Source organism: Wyeomyia smithii, chromosome 3 (assembly GCF_029784165.1).
Source record: "Wyeomyia smithii strain HCP4-BCI-WySm-NY-G18 chromosome 3, ASM2978416v1, whole genome shotgun sequence".
Classification (NCBI taxonomy): domain Eukaryota; kingdom Metazoa; phylum Arthropoda; class Insecta; order Diptera; family Culicidae; genus Wyeomyia; species Wyeomyia smithii.
The window spans coordinates 234303395-234329599 of record NC_073696.1 but is presented as its reverse complement, the minus strand read 5'-3'; the positions used below and the strand labels follow the sequence as shown (position 1 = coordinate 234329599).

At 39.0% G+C, this 26205-nt stretch overlaps 1 protein-coding gene across 2 annotated transcripts in view; it reads right to left on the bottom strand.

Moving 5' to 3' along the window:
- The window catches only part of LOC129726794 (microtubule-associated protein Jupiter), a 231208-nt gene extending 207780 nt beyond the window's left edge, over nucleotides 1–23428 (bottom strand). Inside the window, exon 1 of one of the 2 annotated variants that reach the window (XM_055683900.1) lies at nucleotides 23007–23428. In XM_055683900.1, the coding sequence (XP_055539875.1) occupies nucleotides 23007–23062 (56 nt within the window). In that variant the 5' untranslated portion in view covers nucleotides 23063–23428. The remainder of the gene's footprint in view (nucleotides 1–23006) is intronic. The other variant, XM_055683903.1, reaches the window with a different exon arrangement.
- Nucleotides 23429–26205: the final 2777 nt, after the last annotated feature.

The following is a 26205-nucleotide window of genomic DNA, read 5'->3' as shown; positions in this document are numbered from 1 at the left end:
CTAAAATTATTGAAGCTTCTCCAAATGAGTTTTATAGCTTTCCAAATTAGCCTCGTGAAAAAGATTTGTTTTGTTGATTTTCATTGTGAAACAACGAGAGAAACACTTTTTTTCGCTTTCATTATATGTATCGGCGCGATAAGCACAAATTATTGGTAAAATATGCAAACAAGTCATCCAACAGAATTGGAAAGAATACAACGAAAATTCTGCATCGTCAAGCATGTCCGAACGACCTTGTTTATTATTTATAGAAAAATAATCTGATTTGATGAATAAGACTAAAAAGTTAATTTTCAAATATCCCGCATCGAAATCAGATTTCCTTTGGATAAACAATCGGCAGATCGAACTTGCATAGAAACACAATCCTAAAATAGGTCGAAGACACGTCCACTAAAATTCATTGTCCCACTGACTTGTTCAATAAAGCCACTAAACTTATATGGTAAAACCGCGGCGTAGGTATAACGTAGCAACGCATTATACCGGGGGCACACAACTATATGAACACTTTTGCCACCGGCGAAGGGCTTTCTGCGTCACCTCACCTTATACCGGTTTTACTTCACATTCGCAGGAGTTTGCAGCCCTAAAAAGGAGAAATTATGCCTGCCGCAACGCATCACGAGGACATCTACAATGAAAAGAAGAAACAGCGAAATTACCGCAAGCACTGTGAAGGTTTTCTCATTTTGGAAATCGGCGAAATTGCTGGTTCCAGCTCCGAAAAAAGGTTCACCAAGTCCCATTTGCATTCCAAACTGGTTCCGCGTGATCCTAATTTCAACCGGTAGATATTTGTAGCACTGCACACGAAACACGCAGGTGATCGCTCGATCTCCGATCGACCTCGTGTGCAACTCCAGCAACCAGTTCTCTATTTCAACCAGCCAAAGCCTGGAATTAGAACCTGGTTGTGTAGTTGCAAAAATTTAATTGCCGCCTCGTACGAAACTCGTTCGTCGCCCGCAGAACTGTATGGATGTGGTTGTGTGCAGTTTTGCGGTTCCGTAACGATCGTGGAAAGCAGAACTGAAAAAATGGTAAACAGTTTTTGCTCCTACTGCTGGTTCTAACATTGTGGCGCTAGTGGTGCGGTAAAAGTCGCGAACGATTTGCGAATATAAATTGTTACAAGCAACGACTGCCTTTCCTAAAAAGGTAGTTAAAATGCTCCAACCAGTGCAATGCCTCCTCAATGCAAATCAGTCATTCGGAGAAATGCAAATCTTAGAATCGTCTATCAAAGACGCATTTGCACAGAAACGTGACTTGAAACGAGTAGATTAATGATTTTCTTCCTATCGAGAGCCCTAAACAATGACTGAAAGGATAGGAAACTCGGTTGCGCGGTTGGTTTGTGCATTTTAGCTGCTTCTAATTGAGCTGTCAATGTGCTGCCAACTTCAGTTGACTTTGACGGCGGATTGTAGTGATGGCCACCGAATGCCCAATATGGCCGTAAATGGAACAACTTTTTCAACAGAGGTCTTGTCTGAAATAGCTCGATTAGATGAATTGACTGTGACGTTTTCCCCTTTTTGTTGGTATTCACATTCAAGGTGGGAAGCTGGCAGGTTTTTAGAACAATGCCGGCTGCGAAGGTTTGTGCACGACAGCCTGAGCCAAAGCTTAAAATTCTCCACCGAATTCAGTAATGGGTCAATAGAATTCATTCACAACAAATAACGAAAAACAAAACTTGAATCAGCGCCAAATTTTAAATAACACGCGTCGTCTCAATCGATATTTTGCGGCTTCAGTCATGACATTGAAACGACAGCTCGAATTTAAATTTGCAAAACCGTTTTACCGAACTTGAGCATGGGAATTACCAGGTTGGACAACAAATGGTAACAAATCAGCTAAACCTAGATCATTCTCCCTACAGTAATAAAGTTGTTGATGTCCGACAAAATTAACGTACTTCTATTCCAAAGTTCAAAAACCCTAGAAAAGCAAAGCAAAGTTTGCAAACTTCCCTGTGATGGAATTGTTATGCTATTCTCACACGCGAAATTAAGAGTGAATTACGAGCTGACATTAGGCAAGTCAGTTTTGCAACAAAGAAATAAAAAGTAAAATTCGTCGCTCGTTCATGCTATACTTCACATGCTGATTGACTATACTATTCACGTAGGATCGTGTATGGTAACACAAGCTCGGACTGGATTCCGCTGTCGCTTCGTACCTTGTTCGTCGTTAAACATCTCACTCCAGCGCTGGATATGTTTCTGAATGTCGACCTGGTGGGACGATGTCTGAGAGGTGCTTCGCAGCATATGAAATGCAACTGAAATAGTCATTAACTGTTTACATAACCCAGCAATTCGGCAGCAGCGACGATTTCGCACACCGTCCAACAAAAGTGCCTATTATAAAACAATAAATAATCAGACCAAGTGGCCAGCACGGCTGTTTTTCAATGTCGATTCAGAAGTTAGCACGTGGGAGAACCAGCCTCTAGTTGTTTCAAGTGAGTCATTGCCCACCGGTAGTCCGAATCTAGAAAACGAACCGTTTCTTGTGCCGCAAGCAACCAAGCAGCGGATTATTTCGCTTTGGATGACTGAAGACCGCGCACGCAGTCAGTCAGGGTTATCTGGTTTGAAAGACGACGCCTCGCCGGAAATTCGTTGCAGTGCGAAAGGTTGCACCCCGACAAGAATTGCCAAGCGAAAATGCGGGATATCACTTTCAATGACTGGCATATCTCTTTATGGCTTCCTTTGCAGCTGGCGGAAGCGAATGTGTGTGTCCTCTGGCCAACTTTTACTGGCAGGTTGAAGGATGCTCGAGTGGAATGTGAAGTGCAATTTTAATCTGCTCTATGGTTTTGTTACTCTATTCGTATTCGAACACTTACCTAGAAAGAAAAGGAAAAACAACCGTTAGATCACATAAAAATTTTAATTTAATGTTATTTCAATTTCAAAAAAGAATGAGTCAATGCATTGCGTTGGCAAAGTTGCCCGAAGCGAAGATTGTTCACACTTCAACGAGCAAACAATAAAATTGCGGGCTACCGCTTGTGCGATAAGAGTCAAGAAATCATCGCACAACTCTTACTAATAATTGACCATCCACTACGGAACGCCATATGTACGATCGGTATCTGATTGTGACAGATGACACGACTCTTCCGGGGATTAATGACGACCAAGCGATGAACATGTCACTCATATATAGTTTCCACTTGCAGGCCTCCGCCTATCGGGCATGACTCATGCCGACAGAACCAGAAGCAGGAGGGTAATTGCTGCGTCTGTTATCTGGAAAGAGCATGGTCTTCCCCAAAGCAAGGGACAACGAAAATAATTGGTCTGATCGTGGCCGCTTGTATTGCACAATCAAAATTAGATTGAGATCGTAACCTTTAATAAATCTCAATAATCTAAATTAAGCCATCTCTTCCATCATTCGCCACATGACGAGAGGTTGAAATTATGAAATGTATTCTCCATTCAGCTGCGAATGTTTAATTTAATTTAAGTTTCTACTTCGGAACTATCAATAAGTCGTATCTGCTCCTGTTTGTGTTTCCTTCGCTATATTTGCGTGCTTCAAGAAATTTGAGTCGCCACATTAAGCAGAATAGTGAACAAACAAGCCACAGAAAACATAGATAAATTACTGACTGTTATCAATCGATGTAGTCGGACACAGGCGTCGGTGTACGTCTTTCATGCCGTCGACATGCAAACCGGTTGACACCATTCTATGCTTAATGCACCGTAAAAAAACTAACTTTTATTATAACCAAATTATAGTACATTATGTAGTCAACACAAGCACTAACATGTCTACAGCAAAAATGCTCGTGTCTTTATGAATTGTTCGTAATAGCTTTGGAGAGTAATAAATTGTGATAAATAAACTGCTGAACATAGAAAGTCAATCAAACGTGCTGGCTATGAAACATCTATTATAAAATTACTTTTATGGTTGACTTATATGACCAGTCCTAATAATATGTAAAAAGGTAGTGAAAGCGGAGACAATTCTGCAGTGGTTTTAAGATTATAATGTATTGAGCGTGTAGGTGAAAGTGAACTTCACAGGCAAAAAATCAAAGCCTTGGTGCAACATTCCATATCGGACCTCGACCTTCTGTTTATTTTAAACAGACTTCGCGATCAAATGTTAGTTTACTGGACGACAACTGCGTGGCTAGCGCTACGATCCTCCTGACACTAACAGTTTCCGGTGCTGGATTTCGAACCTACGACGACCGGCTTGTTAAACTAGCAACGTAACGAGAGCGTGTTAAGTGACAAACCTAATATTTGATTTTCCACATGCTGCAATGAACTTGTAGAGGAAGCTCGTAGACTCAAATTTACAGAGTCCGTCTAACAAGCGAACGATCATGAGTTTGAATCTTAGTAGAATTTTTTACGCATGAGTTTATTCTCAGGCTCCCTCCCATTAACCTACTTGACCCTTTTCTCACGCTAAATTTTAGAAAAAAATCACACGCAGTTGAATGATGAAATTTCAGAAAAAGGAAGTCACACAAGTAACTAACTAGGCTCGGTAAAGAAGAGCAGTACAGTCTACATATAGACGTGTAGGAGAAAGGGTAAAGTGTTTAGCTATATTGCAATTCTATGTTGGATTAAAATAAACTGTTCACATGACCGACACAACAAGGAATAATTCTAGATGCCTTGGCCGTCTTAGAATGCGTGGAGACAGATTTGCTTTTATTTTTTGTATATAGAAAAATAAAAGCAAACGAGTCCCATCATTTATTTCCAGGCCTTTAATTCATGCGAAAGTTCTTAAATCATAGTTATTTGCTATAAATTAAAGATTAGAACTTCATTTGCAATTTTCTCAACTGTCAGCATTTCCATATGGGACTCTTATGCTTTTATGGGCAGTACAGTATTCGTGAGGTTACTTTCAAGAAACGGGATCCTATTCACTGTGAGGATCTGTTAGCGTCATAGTAGAGAAAGTATGGCATCCTTGTTTGGTTCGCAGTCATTTTACAAAACGAAATCGAAAAATAAATAGTACGAAGAAAAGCTAGAGTACAATGTGCAAATGGCAGAAAAATGTTAGCAACTTCACAATCAAATGGTTTTGGGGCGCTAAGAAGTTATTTTTTCTTTATTGCAGTTCGTTATTTGCATGACGTATGGGATGTGTACTGACAAGAAATGTTATAAATGAAAGAAAGAGTTTTTAAAATGAAATGAATAACCAAACCTCAATGTGTTTATTTTTCAATGTATAAATTTATAAATTGAACCTCTCTTTACAAATATCACCATTGCCTTATTAAAATGAAAAATTCATTAAAAATTCATTTGACAAGGCATTTATCGCAATAAATAACTTAATATTAACACAAAATCTATTTTTAAAAGCTGTTCCAGTAACATTAAAGTCAAACGAATCGGCAACCGTATTGAGGCTAACCGATATTAAGCGTATTGGGTGAACTGGTCATATTGTACACTGCGTTGGGGTAAGTTTAACAGGGATCTGGGTCTGAGGGATCGTTCTGGGCATATATAGAATTTCCGGGGCATCGATTTCACCTAGAAGCACTTTATGAATAAAGCTAGATGCTTAGAGCGTCTATGGAAATTAAATTCTAGTAATCCAGGCGTTGTAGAATGGAACCATACAACTTAAGAGTAGTACAACGATCTAAGGTAAAACGAATCGTTGAACTCGTTGGCTACCTTGAATATAAATCTAAGTTGTCGATTAACTTTAAAAATAATCCACTATTCACTGAAGCAGTTTTTCTTACAACTTTGAAAAATTGTAAGTCATCGGCAAGATGAGCTAACTTCGCGTGCAACATTGTTCGATTCAGTCACTTACCACGGTGATACAACTTTTCCTCTCCGTCGCAGTCGTAGAGACGCAGAGGTAAACTCGGTCCCCGACCACAACGCCTGTTACACTTTCTTCCTTACCCTAACGATCGTAGGGACGTGGCCGGCGCTGTTATCGATCTATAAAAAGTGGTAGCTACTGAATTGTTGTACAAGAAGATGGCTTGGGATTAGAAGTAGCCATTTACGTGATTCCTTTTGCAACTTCACTAGCTCAGATCGATTACGGAGGAGTAACTACGAATTGTGCGGTCGTTCAAGCTCAAGCTCAATGTTTCCCGTGCCCAAGAAAGGCGATAGACGTGATTTTGTACATCACGTCTATCGCCTTTCTTGGGCACGGGAAACATTGAGCTTGAGCTTGAACGACCGCACAATTCGTAGTTACTCCTCCGTAATCGATCTGAGCTAGTGAAGTTGCAAAAGGAATCACGTAAATGGCTACTTCTAATCCCAAGCCATCTTCTTGTACAACAATTCAGTAGCTACCACTTTTTATAGATCGATAACAGCGCCGGCCACGTCCCTACGATCGTTAGGGTAAGGAAGAAAGTGTAACAGGCGTTGTGGTCGGGGACCGAGTTTACCTCTGCGTCTCTACGACTGCGACGGAGAGGAAAAGTTGTATCACCGTGGTAAGTGACTGAATCGAACAATGTTGCACGCGAAGTTAGCTCATCTTTTTATATAAAAGACAAGTTTTGTATGTATGTATGTGTGTATGTTCCAGCATAACTCTCGAATGCCTGAACCGATTTCCACCATTAATTAATTGATTATTAATTGGTATTAATTGATAAGAAAATCAAGCTTATTCATGCATTATGAGAACTTTTCGAATGAATATGATAATTTTCAGGCCTTTGGTCATGTTTGAAGGCCGGAAATTGATTTCCCGATACTAGAACATGATGTCGAAAACGGGAAGGGGCTACTATCAAGGAGGGCGGGGGTCTTAATTTATAAGAAAGTCAGGTCTTTTAGTATTATGGGAACTTTTTGAATGAGTACGATAGCTTTCATGTCCTTGGTCGACTATGGCCAGAAGTTGAAGTCCAGGGACCGGAATATGATGTCCAATGTTTTTCTAAAACAAAGGTGGCGACTTTTAATTTCTGGGAAGCTGTATAAAACTGTGGAAAACGTTTACAAACCTCCCAACATTGGTATTTCCGGAACCAGGATGACCTTTAGGAACCAGAAACAAAAGTCCAACGAAATTTTTTAAATTCATGATGGCGACTTCCGGTTTCAGAATTTTGCGAAAAACGAATATATGCTCTGGAATATGTATATTTTCGACATCGAGATTACGTCCAGAATTCAGATATTCGGCGTCAATTTGTTAATCCCACATGGTGACTTACATTTTCTGGAAAGCTTGCTTAAGTTATAATAATAATAATACTAATTTGGGATGAATGCACCATGGCTCATACAGAAGCCCTGGATGCCCTAGATACTACACTGAAGGATCTTAGAGAAAATTGTAACTTGATGGGAGGAGACGTTTCCCATTATTTCCGAATCAACACCAACTGATGAGATCTATGCATGTATGAAATATTTTTTCTTTTAGATGCATGTGACCAAGGTAAATTAAATATATTTAATACGCTGATATAAAATACACGACCTATGAATATATTATATAGCTAACATTTTTAGGTCACTGAAACAGAACATGAGAATTCATTTGGGAGATAAGTATGCTAAAACCTTCGCTGAAAATTATTGGAAATCAGAGAAGGGCAAGTGGCAGTTGATATCTCCGGCTGCATCAAATTTCCACCAGACTTTTGTAACTTAGTAGCATCTCTAGTGGAATTAACAGATAAGATTTATCCAGCGATTGCTAAAAATGATCTAAACGTAAACTGGTTACGAGAAAGAACAATCCTTGCAGCAAAAAAATATGTGTAAATTAAATAAACAACCAAAAACTTCGTATGATTCCAGGCTAAGTGACTGAATACAAATCCAATCCAGTGCTGATGAGGCCATCCTCTTTCCAACAGAATTTTTGAACTCACTCGACCCAGCTGACCTCCATTAATATTGCTGAGGAATCTCGACCCCCGGAAATTCTGCAACGGAGCAAGGCTATATGTGAGAAAGATGCTCAAAAATATAATTGAAGCAACGATCTTAACAGAAAAGGGCCGTAGCCTTCAGATCTACCGATTAATTTTAAGAGGCTTCAATTCCCTTTAAGAATTGCATTCTCTATTACTAAAAGAAATCACAGGGACAATCCATAAAGCAATGTGGAATAGATTTAGGATCAGCGTGATTTTCCCACGGTCAATTATATGTCACTTGTTCGAGGGTTGGTTTACCTGTAAATTTATTCATTTTAGTTCCTGATGGAGAAACTAATAATGTAGTACTTATATAAACAAGTTTGTAACCATAATAGAAATAAATATTTGATATGGTAAAAAATCTATAAAAACATAGAAAGTTATACAAAAAGGAAACACGAGCAATATATACGAGGGGCGCGCGAATAAGCCATCCACCACCCGAAGAATCTAAATGTTTAAACATTCGTTTATCACCTTTCTTGGGCACGGGAAACATGATGGAAAACTTAGAAAAAGGAACGACCATTCAATTAGCATCGGAAGCGAAGTAGCGAGAATAACAAATTTGAAAAAGTTGTATATTTTTAGAACTTTATCAGATACTGAGTATTCCACAACTAGCAAAAAAGGCAACAGAACATAACAACATGCACGAGTGGCTAAGGTGCCGAGAAGCTAATTTATTTTCACTGCAAATGGCCAATAAACGTATGATACGTAGGACTCTGTAGTAGAGTCATCTTCGCTGGTTCCGGTTCCAGTCATGAACAACAAACTATCTCTACTCATGTACCTGATAAAGGATTCCGACAATACTTTCGCAAACGACAATACTTTCTGTTTTGATTTCAACAATCAAAAAATCGTTAAAAATCTGTCCACGCGGTATGTGGATGGCCCCAAGATAAGCTCTCGTAATACTACGTTAACCTTGCGGTCGTGTCTCTTAAACAACCTCTTTAACTATTTACACACACCTCGGAGATGGAATTGCCAGCCCCCTTTAACAACCTCTTCAACTATTTTCACACACCTAAAAGCCAGCCCCCTTTGAGAATTCAGAAACACTTTGTAAATATTACACTAGACAAATTTGCATACTTTTTTGTTTTTGAAAACAATTTGTACGAATTTCTAGAGGCGCACAAAGCCCTTTGTGTATACAGTTTCATAAAAAGGCTCGAAAACATCCAAAACCAAAACCTTCATCATCGTTCGCTAACTCACAATTGGAGATTTTTAAAGCAAGATCCCAAATCTCCATAAAATTCAATTCGAGCATATTCAAGGAAAAATGGTTTTTTCGCGTCATAACAAAAAAAATCGAAAAACATTGCCGGTACGATAGTAGAAACCCCCATTGTGGTTTTTATAACCGATTTTTTTCTCGAGTAACTTTTTCCGCTAATATTTTGCTAAGTTAGTTTCCCTGCAGCCAATATTGACATACTAGAGTGAGTGGAGTTACATAAAGAAAAACATTAGCATAAATAAATTGCGTTTTGAGTGAAACCATATAATCATACATCAAACCCACTCCAACGCATAAAAAACGAAACATGATATTTTTTCAAGCAAAAAGCCACACTTTTGTTGACAGTGTCATTCGTTACATTCATTACTTAAAGTTGCAGTCCCGAAGGGGTCCACCAAGCACAAACAAAAATCACTTTCTCCGAATATACATATTACTATACACACATGAAGCACGCCCTGTAAGTACACAGTACGTAGCTATCCTTTTAACGTGGGCTTAAAACTCCACCGGACGCCGGAAAATAATTGTAGGTTGATTCAACTTACACGCACGACAGACAGACATACAGACAGAAAACAGAAAGGTACGCGCAGTGTCAGTCCCAGAATGAGGGTACCCTGGTAAAAGTGCAATTATCCGATGACAGATGCAGATATCGGTCGCCATCAGTTCGACGTTCCGAGCTGTGGTTTACCGAAACATTCAGCTATTTTTACCAGACGTTCGATTGGGGATCTTATCAGCAGTTGTTCGTGCTTGCCTATTTCCGAATGCTTTTTCTAAGGCGGGTGACATAATTGATAGCGTGCTCAGACAAGAGGGCCAACGAACTGTCGCTGTCTGTAACGTTCCACTAGAATCAAATCAATAATTTGTAGCTTGTGTAGACGATCGTGACCGTTAGATATTAACCTAGCAAGAGGACAGTACGACGAGACTCGGTTTACAGTTTATTGCTGGTACTAGTGAAAAGCCATCTGTCAGCTCTTATAAAGGCCAGAAATAACTGCGTTTTTTCCTTATAAAGAAGCTGCATATTAACATACTTTTACAGTTTATCGCTGTGATACGGTTCGGAAATAATCAGATTGATGCCTTGGAAAGTTGCAAAGCAGATAACTGTATCAAAACACCAAGCAGACATTCATCATACCTGGTGTCATATGCAATACATAGCGAAGTGTTAGTATCAGTTATTATTATTACTTAATCAATCTAATACGGAACTGTAAAAGCGTTTCCTCGCAACTTTGTTTTGCCATACGCAATGCAAAATAAATGGTGTGTTTATAATTTCCATGTAGAGGAATTTCACGCTAATTCACCCAGCTGTTGGTACAACCCTCTCATATTATAGTAAAAATTGTGACTATTTTTTTTTTAGCTTGAAAACTGAATGATCTACGAAATTTTAGTCAATGAATTAAAAGTGCAAAAGTGCTAGAATTTTCATCAATAATATTGCTCATTGAAGAAAATTACATTGGAAAAATTTTAAATATGAAATTTAAAATGCTCTTTTGCCCTTTTATTTCAAAATTTTTCACCAAACAGTTTCACTGAAATCTGAGAGGATGCTGCAAACGACCGGGTAAATTGGCATGAAATCACTCTCTGGTAATTGCAATTGGAGTACATACGCATCGTTATTATGACAGCTTAATTGCCCTGCGTCAGCTATTATACTGCACCCCTGAACATACCACAGGATTGTCAACCCATCATCAGGCACACAAATATCAGAACAAACAAATGCGTGAAAGTGTAATACCACCTTAGTGCGGGACGGATTTCGTCGCCAGTCGCGACTGCAAATGGGATTGGCAAATCGCGAGGCCTTGGAAGCCAACGTTCAGGGAGCGTCGGCTGAGCGTTGGTGCAATGATCTGGAAACAAAGATCACAAACCACCATACGAAACCCGTACGTACGTTTGTTTGATTAACTTTCCGCTCGTACGACAGTACTTGAATTCCAACGCAAATAGAGTCGCTTTGTATATGGAGGCAGGATTTTTTAAATGTTTTGCCATTCATACAGAGTACCATAAAAATAATCACTCTATTTAACTCATTCTGCTACACTTTTCCAATCATAAACAGCCATAAAAAATACGAACGGGATACTCTCTGACAAAACATGGTCCATTTCCTGGTGCACTGAAGCAGTCGTGTTTAGACGACGTGCATGATTTACAATTACAAATGACAAATTTCACGTCTGAATATCGCTGCACAAACTACTGAATCATGCGAAACCTGGCTCCAGTTGCGAACGTCAATATTTAGAAAAAAATTGGTACATCACAGGCACCGATCGCCTGTGATTCAACGCAATTGGATTTTAGCACTCCTCCGCTAAATGTACCTCTCTTGGTGATGGTTTGCAAAAATGCAAACTCGCGAATTTATCTGCTTTCTAAAGTTGATGATTTATAACCCAGTTGGGTTGCATTCTATCGGGAAGAAAGCGATTATCGCAGGCTTTTCCGATGACCCACGATAGCCACTTGAAACAGCCGCCTTGTATGGTTGTTTGCCAGTCTACGATTTTGGTTCACAATAATTATCACGAGACCGACCTATACAGTGGAGTAGCTACCGGTTCTAAACCGCTAAAAGCCGGCAACAACGTAAACAAACCGGATCAGAAGAATTCAAGCGAGTGAATTGTTCCGATCCGACCGCGTGTCTTTTGCTTTGCAGCGTGGCCTCATTTTGTTGCCCGTAGGGGTAATGCACAACTACTGCAGTGGTGAACATTATGTTGAACGTCGTTCTACATTTAGGAATATCTTCCCGAATCTTTAGAACTGTTCAATTTCTACTTTTAAAGGAATATTTCCGATGTAGATTTTTTTATCCTACTGGAGCTTATACTGCAGGGTCTCAAAAATTTAATCAATAAGTGGAGTTTAATAGCCTGTAAACAAACATAAAATTAAAAAAAAATAGAAATTTTCAACGAAGGCGGTGCTTCGAAGATGACGACATAAAGGAAAAGAAAACGAAACATGTTCGATAGCTGAATAAACTCTATAAAGAAAAGCAACAATGCGTGAGTGGCAAAAAAAATTTAACAACTTCACAATCAAATGATTTTGGGGCGCTAAGAAAAGCCACTGGTGTGTCATAATAGTGACACGCGACCAGTAGGGTGCCGTTTGCGACCAGTAATACGTAAAAATCACTGATTTCGAAAACTTCTTAAGAGAAGCTATAATTTTTAATATCGGAATTTATTTATTAGCATTGAACATAAAGAAAAAATGTGCAAAATAGAGATTAATTGTCAATTTTTTTACGCCTGGCACAACTTGTTGCTATAAACGGTTCGATTCCCAAAAAAATGCTTGAAAATTTGTCAATGTTTACAGCGCTCCCAGCATATGATAATACCGTTTAACATTAGTCGAGTGATGGTGTTTTGCGAAGCATTTATTGAGGCTGCAGAAAAAAATACAGCGGCACCAAAAAGCGACAAAAAACTTTTTTCTTATTTTGGCCAGCTTTTTGTTCTAGGTACTCCTCTGTGCGACGGTGCCACTAGTAGCTTAACAGACCCGCGGACAGCAGACATCTTCTTTATAACTTTGCTCATAAGTTAGCACATATGCATGGAAAAATAACAGAAGAGCAACATTAAGTTGGATCCCGGCAGCCTATTTGAACATTTAAATATTTCCGAAACATTTCTCAGAATCTAGGTGATGAAAAAGTAATAATGATTGTTTGCAATACCTACTGGTTCTGAAAAATAATCCGTCGAATTTGGGTTGCTTTCCTTTGAAAGTACATTTTCGTTACCGGTATCCTTTTTAACAACAAATTTACACATATCCATTCTGTGCCTGTTGGGCTACCTGTACTAGCAAGTGCGTTGGCTAAGTTTCCCGAATCTCGATATTTACCATATCCCCCACACGCACGCTCAGTATAGCAATGACAAACACCGCAAACAGCAACGCCACTAGCGGTCAGCAGCGTCATCAGCAAATAAACAAAACGTAGAACTACGTAAACAATAAAACACAAATTTCTGTACAAACACTAGTAATTATGACTTCAAAATTACATTTTCGTGAACCACAAATTAAGAGCTTTCGATTGATGTATATATCATCGTTGTCCGATTCATTTGAAGAAAAATCATGTTTCAAGATGGCTTGACTCAGTTGAATTTCGAACTCAGAAATTAACCACTAAATATTGGTGATAGAAGAGTTAAAAAAAAAATATTTTGTCAAGCCATCTTGATATATGCTCAAACCATTATGGATATATTTGTTACCCCTAAAAACATTCATCTGCCAAATTGGGTTCAATTTACATGGTTAGTTCTCGAGATGTGCAGAAATTAGTGTTTCATTTGTATGGAACCTCTCCCTTCCAGAAGAGGGAAGGATGTCAAACCAATATGGAGATATTTGATACTCCTAAAAACATCCACATGCCAAATTTGGCTCCATTTGCTTGGTTAGTTTTCGAGATGTGCATAAATTTGTGTTTCATTTGTATGAGACCCCTCCCTATCAGAAGGGGGAGGGGTCTCGTACTATCTTAGTCACCTTTCTCGGCCCCTGAAACCACTATATACACAATTTTACGCCGATTGGTTCAGTAGTTTCCAAGCCTATATGGATCAGACAGACAGAGCTGCATTTTTATGTGTTTAGAAGATAAAAGTAAAGCACCCCCTTGAAATGAGATAACCCTTTTATTTTAATTTTTTTATTGTTCAAGTGTTCTACGAACTTCAAACTAAGATTAATTGTCACATTTTTTTAGAAGAAAGTGTATCGCTATCTCTAAATTTGGAGGAGTTATTTTTTGAAGGAGCAATTTTATGACACAATTTTCAAGAAAACATATCTTGCCGAAAGTCAGATATTGGCAGCTACTAATTCCCTCCAATCATGTATATCATGTATTAGAAGAGAATTCATATTAAATTAGGTTAAAACTTTTTTGGAATTACAGCAACTACTACTCAAAAAAATCTCAACCGAGGGCTACCAGGATAGAGATTACTATCAAATCAGATCGTATTTCGCAGTGTGGATCAACAAATTCGTAATGCTTAAAAATCGCATGGTACCGCTCAAAAGCCGGATGTTTACTCAGGAATAGCACGACAATTGGAACCATCAAATCTTTTTTGCTCTTTTCTTCTCAACCACTTATACGAACCCGTATGGCTCCAGCTGGCGAATGGCGATTCGTTTATCGTTTGTAGCAACAAACTATTATTATTCGAAGCGTCTCCGCACACGAGTAAGGCATAACCTTTGTCGTTTCAGATTAGCACATTGCAATAGATCATCTTTCAAAACGCGGGCTGCATCGCAGAACCCGCCGGAAAGCGTGTCTGGTAGGTCAATCGTGAACGGGCCCACATACCAGCTAGTTAGCAGGAACGGCTGCTGCCATCCTGTGTACTTAAACTTACACGACAACACTCTTCGCACCAGACAAGAGACAGAGAAACCCCAATTGAAATGTGTTTCTTCGTGCAGACCGCCGCCGCGCTTGTTGTTAGCTGCAGTCATTTTTGTTCCGAACTATCTATAAGCCGTTGGAACGAATGTCAATATTTACCAGGTTTCAAACGTCGCTACCGCCGCCCCGCGTAGCATCGGTCTCTTTCAAACTTGTGCCCCAACCTGAACGGGAACATTTCACAGCGTCTTAATCACATAAGATCCTCTCAATTGGCTCATTTTTTGTGGTTGGCGTCGTTTTGGGGAAATAGAAACCGAAACAGAGAAACCGGCTGCGGGAGTACCTGAGACTACCTGTGTAGGTATAAGAACAACCCACCCTTTGAGTGGGGGCCCCTCGCGGCCGGAGATCGCCTACGTTTGAAACACATATGATCACGGAAGCGCGGGTAACGCGTCCAAACAAAAGTCCACACTGGAAGTGTGACACAAAAACGACGATGTGCGCTCGAACTTCATCTTATATGTATGTCAATTAGTTTTGACGTTCGGGATTTTGGACCCACGTTCTTCAGCTTAGTTCGCTAGTTGTGGTGAAGGGGCCAACAAGGTAAAAAACAATATTGATACAGCGGGCGCAGCTTCCAGTGTTCCCTTGGTTGAGTTACTCAATGAAAGTTATACCTCCCGCAGTATATACATTGCATACGATGTTAGACATCACCTTTTTACAGTTATCTTTTGGAGTCGATCTTGCGAAACGCAGACCTGTTTCTGCATGCATCGCAGATGCTCGCTTGAGAACGATCGATTCTATAACAACCTGTTACTGTCACCCATTGTCGACAGGTTGTTGACCTGGTATGCTTGGGCACAGACCCAATCGGAACGAAGAAGAAATTTGACACCACCCCGTTGCGTTGGCTCACTTCCAGTTCCAGCTTCTCTGATTAGCGCCTTCATTTGTAATCAAATACAGGTTGGCTTCTCCCACAAGTTGCTGACCAAAATGCGATGATAACGGGATGGATCGGTGTAGTTGTCCGCAACGCATCTATGCCACCTAGTTTGGCGATCGAAATCTGCAGATTCCGCAGCTTGGCTGTCACGAATTTAATCCCAAGTTCTTCTTTGGCTTGAAATTGTTGGCAGTGACTGTATACACAAAACTGCGAGAGCCAAGAGGGAATGTTCGAGTTTTGTTCACGTCGAGTTGTTTTTGAGCTCTTGTGGCTAAGATGATGAAAGATGTTGGCACTTATCACATGTTCTTTCTCTTCAGCGACCGTTGATGAAGAAAGCTGTACGGCTAATCGAAGGCGAAAAGCTTTTATAACTCATCCCATCAGACAGAAGATGAAAGGCGCCTTAAGCGGCTCGGCATAAATTATATATAACACGCTAATTGATTGTGGAGTATAGAGTTTGGACCAGCTGTTTGTCGCTCAGATTTGAGTTGGGCAGTACCGCCACGGGGGTCTCGGGGGATGCTTCAACAGCCATTCCATTTGACTTTTGAGATTATGATTCTAATTGCGACACACGCGCGTAACCAAAGCGTCGCTGCAATTATCATTCCAAATGTGAAGCGAATGAGAAAAGAAGAAATAAATGGTCAAGTGGTAAGAAGCTAGACGATCAACGCCATAGTTTATAGGTCACCGCTCTTTAGATACTGACAGGAGAATATCTTCACGTCGAGATGTGCGCCGTCTGTTCGCTCGTTAGCCTTTGCACCCCCGGTATGTGGATCGGGCCCCGAATGGCTCCGATCTGGGAGATAATTCTGATTTATGTGCTGTTGTTTCTGGTGACTAATTGAGACTTGTTTCTGTTGGAAAATGGATTCCGTTACCCCTGCAATGATTGTTATGCGTTTGGTGTTATCTTAGAGTTCGGCTTCGTTGAGTTCATTGACTTAGTCACCGGTAAGATTCCTAGGATTTATGATGACATCAATCGTTATCTTATTTTATTTTTTTGCAAGCATGTACAAGCATTTGAGGGGTGGAGAATGTCCCATATTAGGAATCAAGCTCACGGTGCAATATAGTTTTAAGTTTAACTGCAGAAAAAATACCCTTACGTGTTATTTTATACAACGCTTGAGGCTTCAACGAACTTTAATGGCGAATTCAAGAAATCGAAATATAATTGGCAGAAATGTAATTTTTAGGTCTTGTTTGAATATCTAAATCGATATTACTTTGGAACACCGTACAGTAGAGTGTTTACTTTCTCTACCCATAAGCAATTCAATCAAATTTTGTAATCATGTTTTTATGTCTAATTAAACCTGAATTTTACGTTTTATGCACACATCTTACTAAAAATAATCTATAGCAACATGATTAGTCCTGAATCTCTGCAGTATACTATAAAAATGCATGCTTGGTCACGTTTGTAAAACACGACGGAACAACAGTAACAATAGATTTTGAAACTTTTTGTTCAGTGAATATTAATCTTACTCAAAAATAGCATACATTCCTCACACTAAGTTTATTACAAAACATGTAGCTGAATAAATTTCTTATTGAGCGTCTTAGTAAAATGGAATTGAATATTGAGAATAGGTTATGTTTCCATCGAATTCTACTACCGCATATACGTACGTATCTCGTTTGCTACATACAACCATTATCAGTGCTTATATGCTATACATAGAACTCTACGTGAGATGGGATATGTTAGTAAGAGGATAGGCTCTAGAATACTTCTGTAGAATGTTGTAGGTCGATTATTGATTATACAATAGAATTGAATTTTGAGAACTGCAAAGAGATGAAACTGTTGTAATTCACCGACTTATTTATTTAGATTTCTCATATTTTTTCCTAATATTTTAAAGATCAGTATCTATTGAGCAAAACCACACCAAATGACCTACGATCGACTATGGCCCATTGGGGCGTATGCATTTTGGCATTGTTTTTATTCAAAACATTGTATAGAGAAACTCTCCAAAAATGAGCTGTAAAGAATTAATAATGCATTGTAGAGAATATACACAGAAAAAAAAATTACGTAGAATTACGTCTTACAGTGACATAGTGAAAGGCTGCCAAATTTTATCAACACACAAACGGAGGTGCTAGCAATATAAATCTGTCGACCGTCGAATTTTTGACGTAGAAATACGTCTTACGGCAACATATGTACAAATTAATAAACCGAAAACATTGAGAGCGTCACAAAAATTGTCTACTTTCAAACGTTTCAAACTCAGTCCGTTTCCAGCCAGTTGAACCACCGATTTCGATTAATTTGGTTGGTCGTTTAATGTTTGCTTTCCCTAACACGGTCGATCGAAAATTATACCCTGTTAACTGGTAATGCACTCTTGGGGTATATAAAAGCCTGCGTCTACTTAAACCAATCACTTTACCAATGGATAATGGGAAGAACGGTCCCTATTTAGTAGTAGCTGACAGCAGCAGCAAAAGTATTATTCACTGGGGAACTGGATTGACCAGCAGCAGGCGGCAATTTCAAATATCTCACTGTCTTCCATAGCGGACGGACCAACAGCACATTTCATAGTGGAATATTTTAGATCTCCGTCGACGTACAGGCATGTCCCGAGTTTTGTGGAAGCTAAAACCAACCGTCCTTTTGAGGAAACCACATATTTCAATTGGAGTAGTAAGAATGAGTTTTCCAAACGGAGTGCCATTTACTCCTGGGAACTGTTGAGCGAATAACGAACTGTCATAAAATTGGCATACCGTCGTTTTTATTCAAAACTTGCACACCACGTAATTGAGTTTCGAGAAAAACGGATTTTAAAATTTAAAACTTTCCATTCCTCCTAAATCTCTTTGGATCTGTCAATATTCAGACTTTTTAAGACACGTAACAAGAAAACCATGAATCATGCAATAAAATTCAAATTAAATTTTAATACAGGTAAAGGAATAAAATTTGGCTTTACCACTATTCGCTATGTTTCGGCGAGTGGCAGAGAAAAATTACAACTACTATCCCTAACTCCATGTGGTACCGACTGGGATACAAGCAACCAAGAGAAGATCGGTGAACCGGTGGGAACTTGGTCGTATGCTGACAGGGAAGGAAGAGTTGTCCTCCTTGGAGAGCAGCTAGCCTGAGTGTCTGTTCCCCAGGTTAGGGGCTGATCCGGAAACTGAACTATGAAACACCCAAGACGGCGAGACTAGGCATCGCAGCCCTAGTAAGACAGCATGCTAAAATAAACATACTACGAACAATCTAGAGAATGATACCAATCGGAACAATCGGTATAGACCTGGGCAAATGAAGGACAACGAATGGAAAAATAGCACTTGGAACGTTAGGACTGTACTGGTACCGGCACGCGCGGGCGGTTTTAGCCAGAGAGCTGAGGGTAGCAGCCATACAAGAGGTGCGTTGGCCGAAAACCGGAGAACGTGAATTCCGTGCGGTTGATCCAACTGCGGGAACTTCTTTCAAATACCACATATACTACAGTGGAGCGACAGAGCCGAACGGGGCGTCGATTTCGTGCTAATGGGAAATGAAATGAAGCGTGTCATTTGATACGATAACCGTCTATGCGAATTGAGGATCAATGGCAGATTTTTCAATTACAGCCTTATCAACATGTGCGCGTCGAGAAACGACAAAACCGACGACGTAAAGGATGAGTTCTATGAGCTTCTAGGGGAAACGCATTAGGAGTGCCCACAACACGATCTAAAGATCGTCATCGGAGATATGAACGTACAAGTTGGACGAGAGGAGTTCTTTCGTCCCGTTATTGGCAGGGAAAGCCTTCACTCTACCACCAACGACAACAGCTTGGCGATTGTGAACCTCGCCGTGACCAGAGAAATGGCCATCTGTGGTACCCATCGAGATAAATCGAGATCGGTGAGGAAAATACGTCTCCTCACACATCCAGATCCAGATGAGAATCAGCGGGACATCCAGAATTCGCTGTTATAGAATTCTCTCCCGTATCCTGTGCCAGCGACTGAAGCCGTTCAGCAAGCCTTTGTTGGAGAATACCAATGCGGTTTTCGAGCAGGACGATCTACAACGGACCACATATTGACCAGATAGACCTTGAGGCAGATCCTCGACAAGTTTCGAGAACACAACTTGCAGTCACATCATCTGTTTATAGACTTTAAGGCGGCGTACGATACAGTGAAACACAATGAGCTGTGACAAATTATGCTTGAACATGGTTTTCCAACAAAACTAATTAAGCTGTTACGTGCAATGCTTGACGGTTTCACATCAAGCGGACTAAATTTCGGACGCGTTTGTGACGTTAGATGGTCTGAAACAGGGTGAAGCTTTAGAAGGTACAATATAAGGGACAGGTGTGCAGAGGAGTGGCATCATTATCACGAAGTTTCACATGTTTCTGGGCTTCGCGGACGACATTGATATTATCGGTGCTAACCGCAGAACATTAAATCAAAAATAAATTGAATTTTCCTCTCAAGTTAATTTTTTGTTGAAATGTAAGCAAAATTTATACTTAAAATTCCAGATTTCTAAGAGATTTTTTCTAAGCTTAATGTTGAAATATCTCAAAAACGAATGCATGCGGAAATATCTCAAAAACGGTGCATGTCGTTAAAAGTTTCGAGATTTGAATTCAGCCTTTCGAATGTGTTCCACATGGCTCATCATTTAATAAGTCCCGGGACTAACCCAGAGAAGGCAATACTACTAAGTGACATGTGTCAAATTTTCACGTCAATCGAACCATAAACAACAAAGCTAATGTGGTGAAAGTGGCGCTCCTTTTGCATTTGTGTAAAACATTGAAAGGAAGACGAATATCGTATGATGACAAAACATTGCTATTTAATGTGAAAAATACAGGGGCGACTCGTGGCTGTTGAACCTACCTATTCAACTAGAAGTTCTGAAAATCAGAGTTTGGGGAAGTAACTACAATTTTATCCGCGAGTGAAAGCAAGTAATTCCCTTTGTTACTATTTAAAAATTAAACTACAAAATAAAAAAATAAGAGCATGAATTCGGATTTTAGATTTATTTTTTGCCTGACGTCCCCATGTGCATTGCAATACCTTGCAGGGTCAACAATGGTTTGAAAAGTGTTATCCGGACTCTGCTCCATCGAAAACAACGATTTGTTGGTGGTATACAAATTTCAAACGCGGTAGAACTGATACACTTGATGCAGAACACTCGGGTAGGCCAAATGAAGTAGTAACTTCGGAAAATATGAGGCAAGTTTTGAAAATCGTGATGGATGACCGCAAAATGAAAGTTTCTGAAATTGCCAAGATCGTAAACATATCAACTGGAAATGCGTCTACAATTTTAAACCGAAAATTGGGCAGTTGAACAAAGGCAACAATAAATAGTTGATTCAGGGAGCTGTTTGGCACGGCTTATTCGCAATAAACAGGATTTCATGCGTAGGTATGTGACAATGGACGAAACATGGATCCGCCATTTCACTCCGGAGTCGAATCGGCAGTCAGCTGCGTGCCGTGTAGTCGGTGAGAGCTGTCCGAAGCGTCCGAAAACGCAACAGGCAGCTGGCAAATTCAAGACGTCAGTTTTTTGGGACGCGCACGGTATGTTTTACATTGACAACCTTGAAAAGGGAAGAACCGTCAATGGTTACTATTACATCGAGTTATTGATGCGTTTGAAGGACGAAATCGTGAAAAAACGACCATGACACTCGACCATGTCCTTCCCCTGTGCAAAAGTTATTGAAGCGAGCAGTAAATACTCCAAGGAAAATTTTTCCACAAAATTTTATGAAGTGAAATCTTTTTCCAAAATCGGATGCGGATGTTAATTTTCATGCGGTAGTACGCATTTGCGGTTGCGGATGCGGATATCCGTAACATCCCTAGTAAAAACGTGTTTTTTTTTTCTTCGAAATTAATTGGGTTTGAATTGGATACCTATTGGATTAGATTCCAGTATCATTGCCATATATTCATTTTTGAAATATTTCTTAATGTAACAAGAAAGATGTATTGGAAAATCTGAAATTTATCGACAATCATCCAACAAAACATTTTCTTTACAGTTTTGTGTGTTGTCTGTACATAGGATAATACGCTTGAATCTGCCATACGTTTTATATAGAACGCCTTATTTTATTCAGAAGGTCTTGTGTGCAAATCAAAACACAAATGCTGTGCAACGCATTTTATTTTTGTTTTATAGATTCTAAGATTTTGATTAGAGAATATTTTACAGCATTTTAATTGGAAATAATTACTATTAGATTGTTCAGGTCAATCAAATTTACTACTTAAGTGACTGAATGGAATTGATCAATTTCTTTTTTTGTGCAAACCACCTGAAAAGTAACATGAAGAAGGGAAATATGTCATGTTGCTTCTATTCAGTGTACATATTCATTTAGAAAGGTTTATACATTAACCTTTATAGTATACGACTCTTGAAATGTGGAAAGAATGAAGGCAAAGAAGCGTCTCAGGAGGCCACAAAAATATGAACCATTGTTCAAAACAATAGTATGTATAACCCATAATACTTGAAAGATACCATATTTCCAGAATTTATTTTTCTTTTAGGTAATTGAATAGTCATATGTTTTCAATTGTGGATACATGTATGGCAATGTCTTGTCGGTTGCAAAAATCTTTAAATTGAATCTGCAAGACCACTAAACACTAAAAAAAAAAACAAATGTTCCTTGATGCGGCGATAAAAGTATTTAGATTTGAATACATGTTACCTAAACTGTTCGCTGGTAAACTGAAACATCAAAACGTTCGTCAGAAACTCCGACGAACTCATATAGCATTTAACTTTAGATAGACCAACAAAAGAGACCGGCCAACTAGCAAATATTTCATTTCGAAATTGCATAGCAAATACATAGCTGACTTAACGAAATGGCCAATAAACAAGCGTTTTAGAATCTTCTACGTCGTGCTTGAGCTACTTTCGATTGCTTTCGACAGGGTTGATTGAATTCTTCTGCCCGGCCGGTTTAATTTTACATTCGTTGTACCGGTGCTGCAGCACTCCAAACAGGGCAGACAATTGGTAAATATGTTTTTGCTTTAACAAGCAAAAATATGGAACTGGCGAATTTATATGTACGAAACTCTGGTCAAGAGCAATTAACCAACTGTCCGCTGCTACTAGCATGAAACTGAACCCAAAGAACATGAAGCCTGGTACATAAAGGAACCAGAAAAAGAGCGATTTGCGAAAATAAAAAAACACAGAAAGTATGTTGTTCTTCTGAGACCTCTCATCATCAGCGACTAACAAAAGAAAACCTTGGAGTTCTTGCACGATCCACAGCCGGCTGTTCAACCCGTCGTCGGCTGTTCTAGATCAGACTTTCTTATCAGACGGAAATCAATTAGAACTTACTTGCTAGAGCTCTTGGAGTTTTCGCCAAATCCAACGGAGAAGTTAGTAGAAGTCATCTTGATGGGGGTTGTAGGGCTAAAAAAATCCTTCGAAATCACAATAAAAATAGACTGATCACTTTGTAAAGATTTCTTCAATTTTCACTGATTGTCGCGCGATTTAAGTAAGGCACAATGCTTTTCGATGATACTTCAACAATTGAAATATAATTATGCGAAAATTTCACTTCCTCTCAGCTAAGCACGCGAATCTTTTCAACCGGCAAACTAAAGTGATGGCCTGCTTTAACACGTTTTGTGTAACAAAACTTCTTGCAGAAGGTATCTTCTATATAATGATCACAAAGGCAGAATAACGGCAGAAAATATGGGAGAGCGCACAAAAACACAACCGTCCAGGAGCGAATCAAAAACGAAACAGACAGAAAGCGAATTCAAATTCAGCCAGCAGCAGTTGGTTCAGCACTTCAGCAGAAAGGGTTATTATGAACACGAACCGGACCGCGCGCGTGTGTGGTTTGTTGTCGCGGAAGAAGCGCGCGGGTTCTGTCGTGTCGTGGTGTGTAGGATGTGATGGAGCTTATTCTTTCTGGCATGCGTAAGCGGTGTTGGGTTGGGATCAACGTAGTATAGTTATTGAGTACAAGAGTCGTTAAGTTACAGAAGAGTGCTACTAAGTACACTGTTATACACTACGAATAATAATTGAAGATAAACAGGATTGAGTAGGAGAAAAGTTGGCCAAGATTTATATCGCTAAAGTCTAAACATAGCGAATAGGTTAACAATTGCCATGCGAACCCTATATTTCCTGTTTATCATGCATAATTCGTAACGTGATACGTAACAAATCCCCAAGTAAACCGTTGGAACGTTCGGAAAGTGAAAAATCGAAACGGGGTGTTATACACGGTTATGCAGAAATACTCAAATTGTTACTCTATTTTACAACGGTGATAAAAATTTTAATAGAAGTTTAGAGCATGTTTGAGTTAAAATTAAAATAATAAAAATAACTACCTGTCAATTAGATATTATTGTTAAATATTCAATAAATGTCACATTTTGACGCAGAGCTACGTCTATCTCCGCTATTCTGAGATACATTCTGTAAAAACTGAAATTTGTATGTAACGATTTGAAATGCTATTATCACACTTAAAATTTTCACCGAGAACGGCGCCACTGAGTGCTGGGTAAAAAAGTAGTGACATTTTTTCGTAAATCTCGGTTCAACCTAACTGAAATCTCGGCATAAAATATTACCAAGATTACAATTCTTTTGTGCCAAAATAAAACCAAGATTTACGAAAAAAATTTGACAGCTGTCATTATTTTTTCAACCGAGCACTCAGTGGTGCCGTTCTCGGTAAAAATTACCGAGACCCGGCAGTAAACTTCAAGGGTGTAGCTTTGATACAACGGTATCGAATGCAATATTTAATGTGTCTTTAGATAACCAAAACGTACACGATTTTTGCAAAATGAAAATCATCACTACCATTTTTTTATTACATGGTGAACATTGGCTTTGTTGAAAATTGCCAACCTTTGGGATAATTTCCGGACTAATAGTCCCCATGTCCGTGAAACGACCGTGATTAGGATTCAGTAATAAGGGGGATTATCATTTTCCTGTAAGGTATATAACACTGCAGAGATTGGCGATCCGCGAACTGATCTAAAAAGCTGGTTATTCGAAGTGAGTGAGAGATCTACCGCTTTTTTGTAAAGAGAGTTGACTCACCTCCTAGGCAAAAAAGGCGTGAACGAGAGTTATTATAACTACTGATCTTCTGAATATACATGCAGGCAATCCGCTCTCGAGCTGATCAAAAGAACTGGTTCTTTGGAAGAAATAACTCTTCTGATCAGTTCGCAAGCATATTGTTCACCACCAATTGCAGAAAAAACGAGAGCGGATTGAACGAGAGTGGCAACAAGGAATATGTGCTTCCATAGTTTCCAATGTTTTTTTCAGGTGATCCAGTCAAACAGTTTAATCTCAAAATCTTCCTGTTTTTTTTATACATGTGACAGTTTTATCAATATTTTTATTCACTCAAGCTCCCATTGTTTTTCGAAAATATTTTCAAAGCGTAAATTTTGTAGATTAATATATTCATTTTCATTATTCCTCACAGCATTTACAGTATTTTATCTCCTCGCACGACACACGGCCAAATTAAGAACTGGTTTAGATGAAAACAAACAAATAGATATTACCAGATCTTGAAAAAAAAATCTTAAGTTTGTTTTCTGTTGCATTGCAGTTTAAAAATTGTTGGAATTGTATTTCTTTAGCTGCTGTATTTAAAACTGATACTGGATTCAGTAACCATCACAGAAAAACTTTCACAATATTTTTGCCATTTTTTTAAATTTATTTGGAATCCAGTTTTTGACGAAGAACTACGTTTTACTTTAGCATACTGCACAGGGATGCAAACTGAAAAACTGGGACGAAATTTGTCCCTTTTTTAAATGCTTATAGGTCGGTTGGTTTTCAACCGATTTTCTTCATTCTTGCAGCAATCGATTGGAAAATTATACACGCATCTGCCCAAATGCAGAAAAATGTTGCTTAAATCTACGAACTATTGCACTATTGAAAATTGTCAAGGCTTGTTGGAATAAAAATAACGTCCTCTGATTGGTCGCTTGCTTGCTGTGTGTGTATGATATGGTATAATGTGTGTATGGTATGATGATATGGTGTGATGTGTGTGTGTATGATATGATATGATGTGTGTGTGTGTGTCTGTATGATATGGTATGATGTGTAAGTGTCTGTATGATATGGTATGATGTGTTTGTGTCTATGATATGGTATGATTTGTGTGTGTGTGTGCTGTGTATGGTTTTTAACTCGGCACGTTCTGCTAACTGCTGAATCCGGTTAACAAAATTCACAACCCTTCATTAGTAGACATTATAACTCATTACTCAAGTAAAAATATTGGTTTTATCAAAGTTTTATAGCGCTCAATACAGCCAAACAAGCGCTATGAAACTTTGATAAAACCAGTTGTGTTACTAGGGTAATAAAACCCTCAATGCATTTGTTAATAGTGTACGTAGTTCTACGTCATTTCTGCGGTCGTGTCTTGGATACAACCTCCTACTTTTTTAATTTTTTTTTAGTTTCGTGGCTGTAGTTGAAGTTTAGCTGAGAAATATTTCAATTCACGGGAATTGAA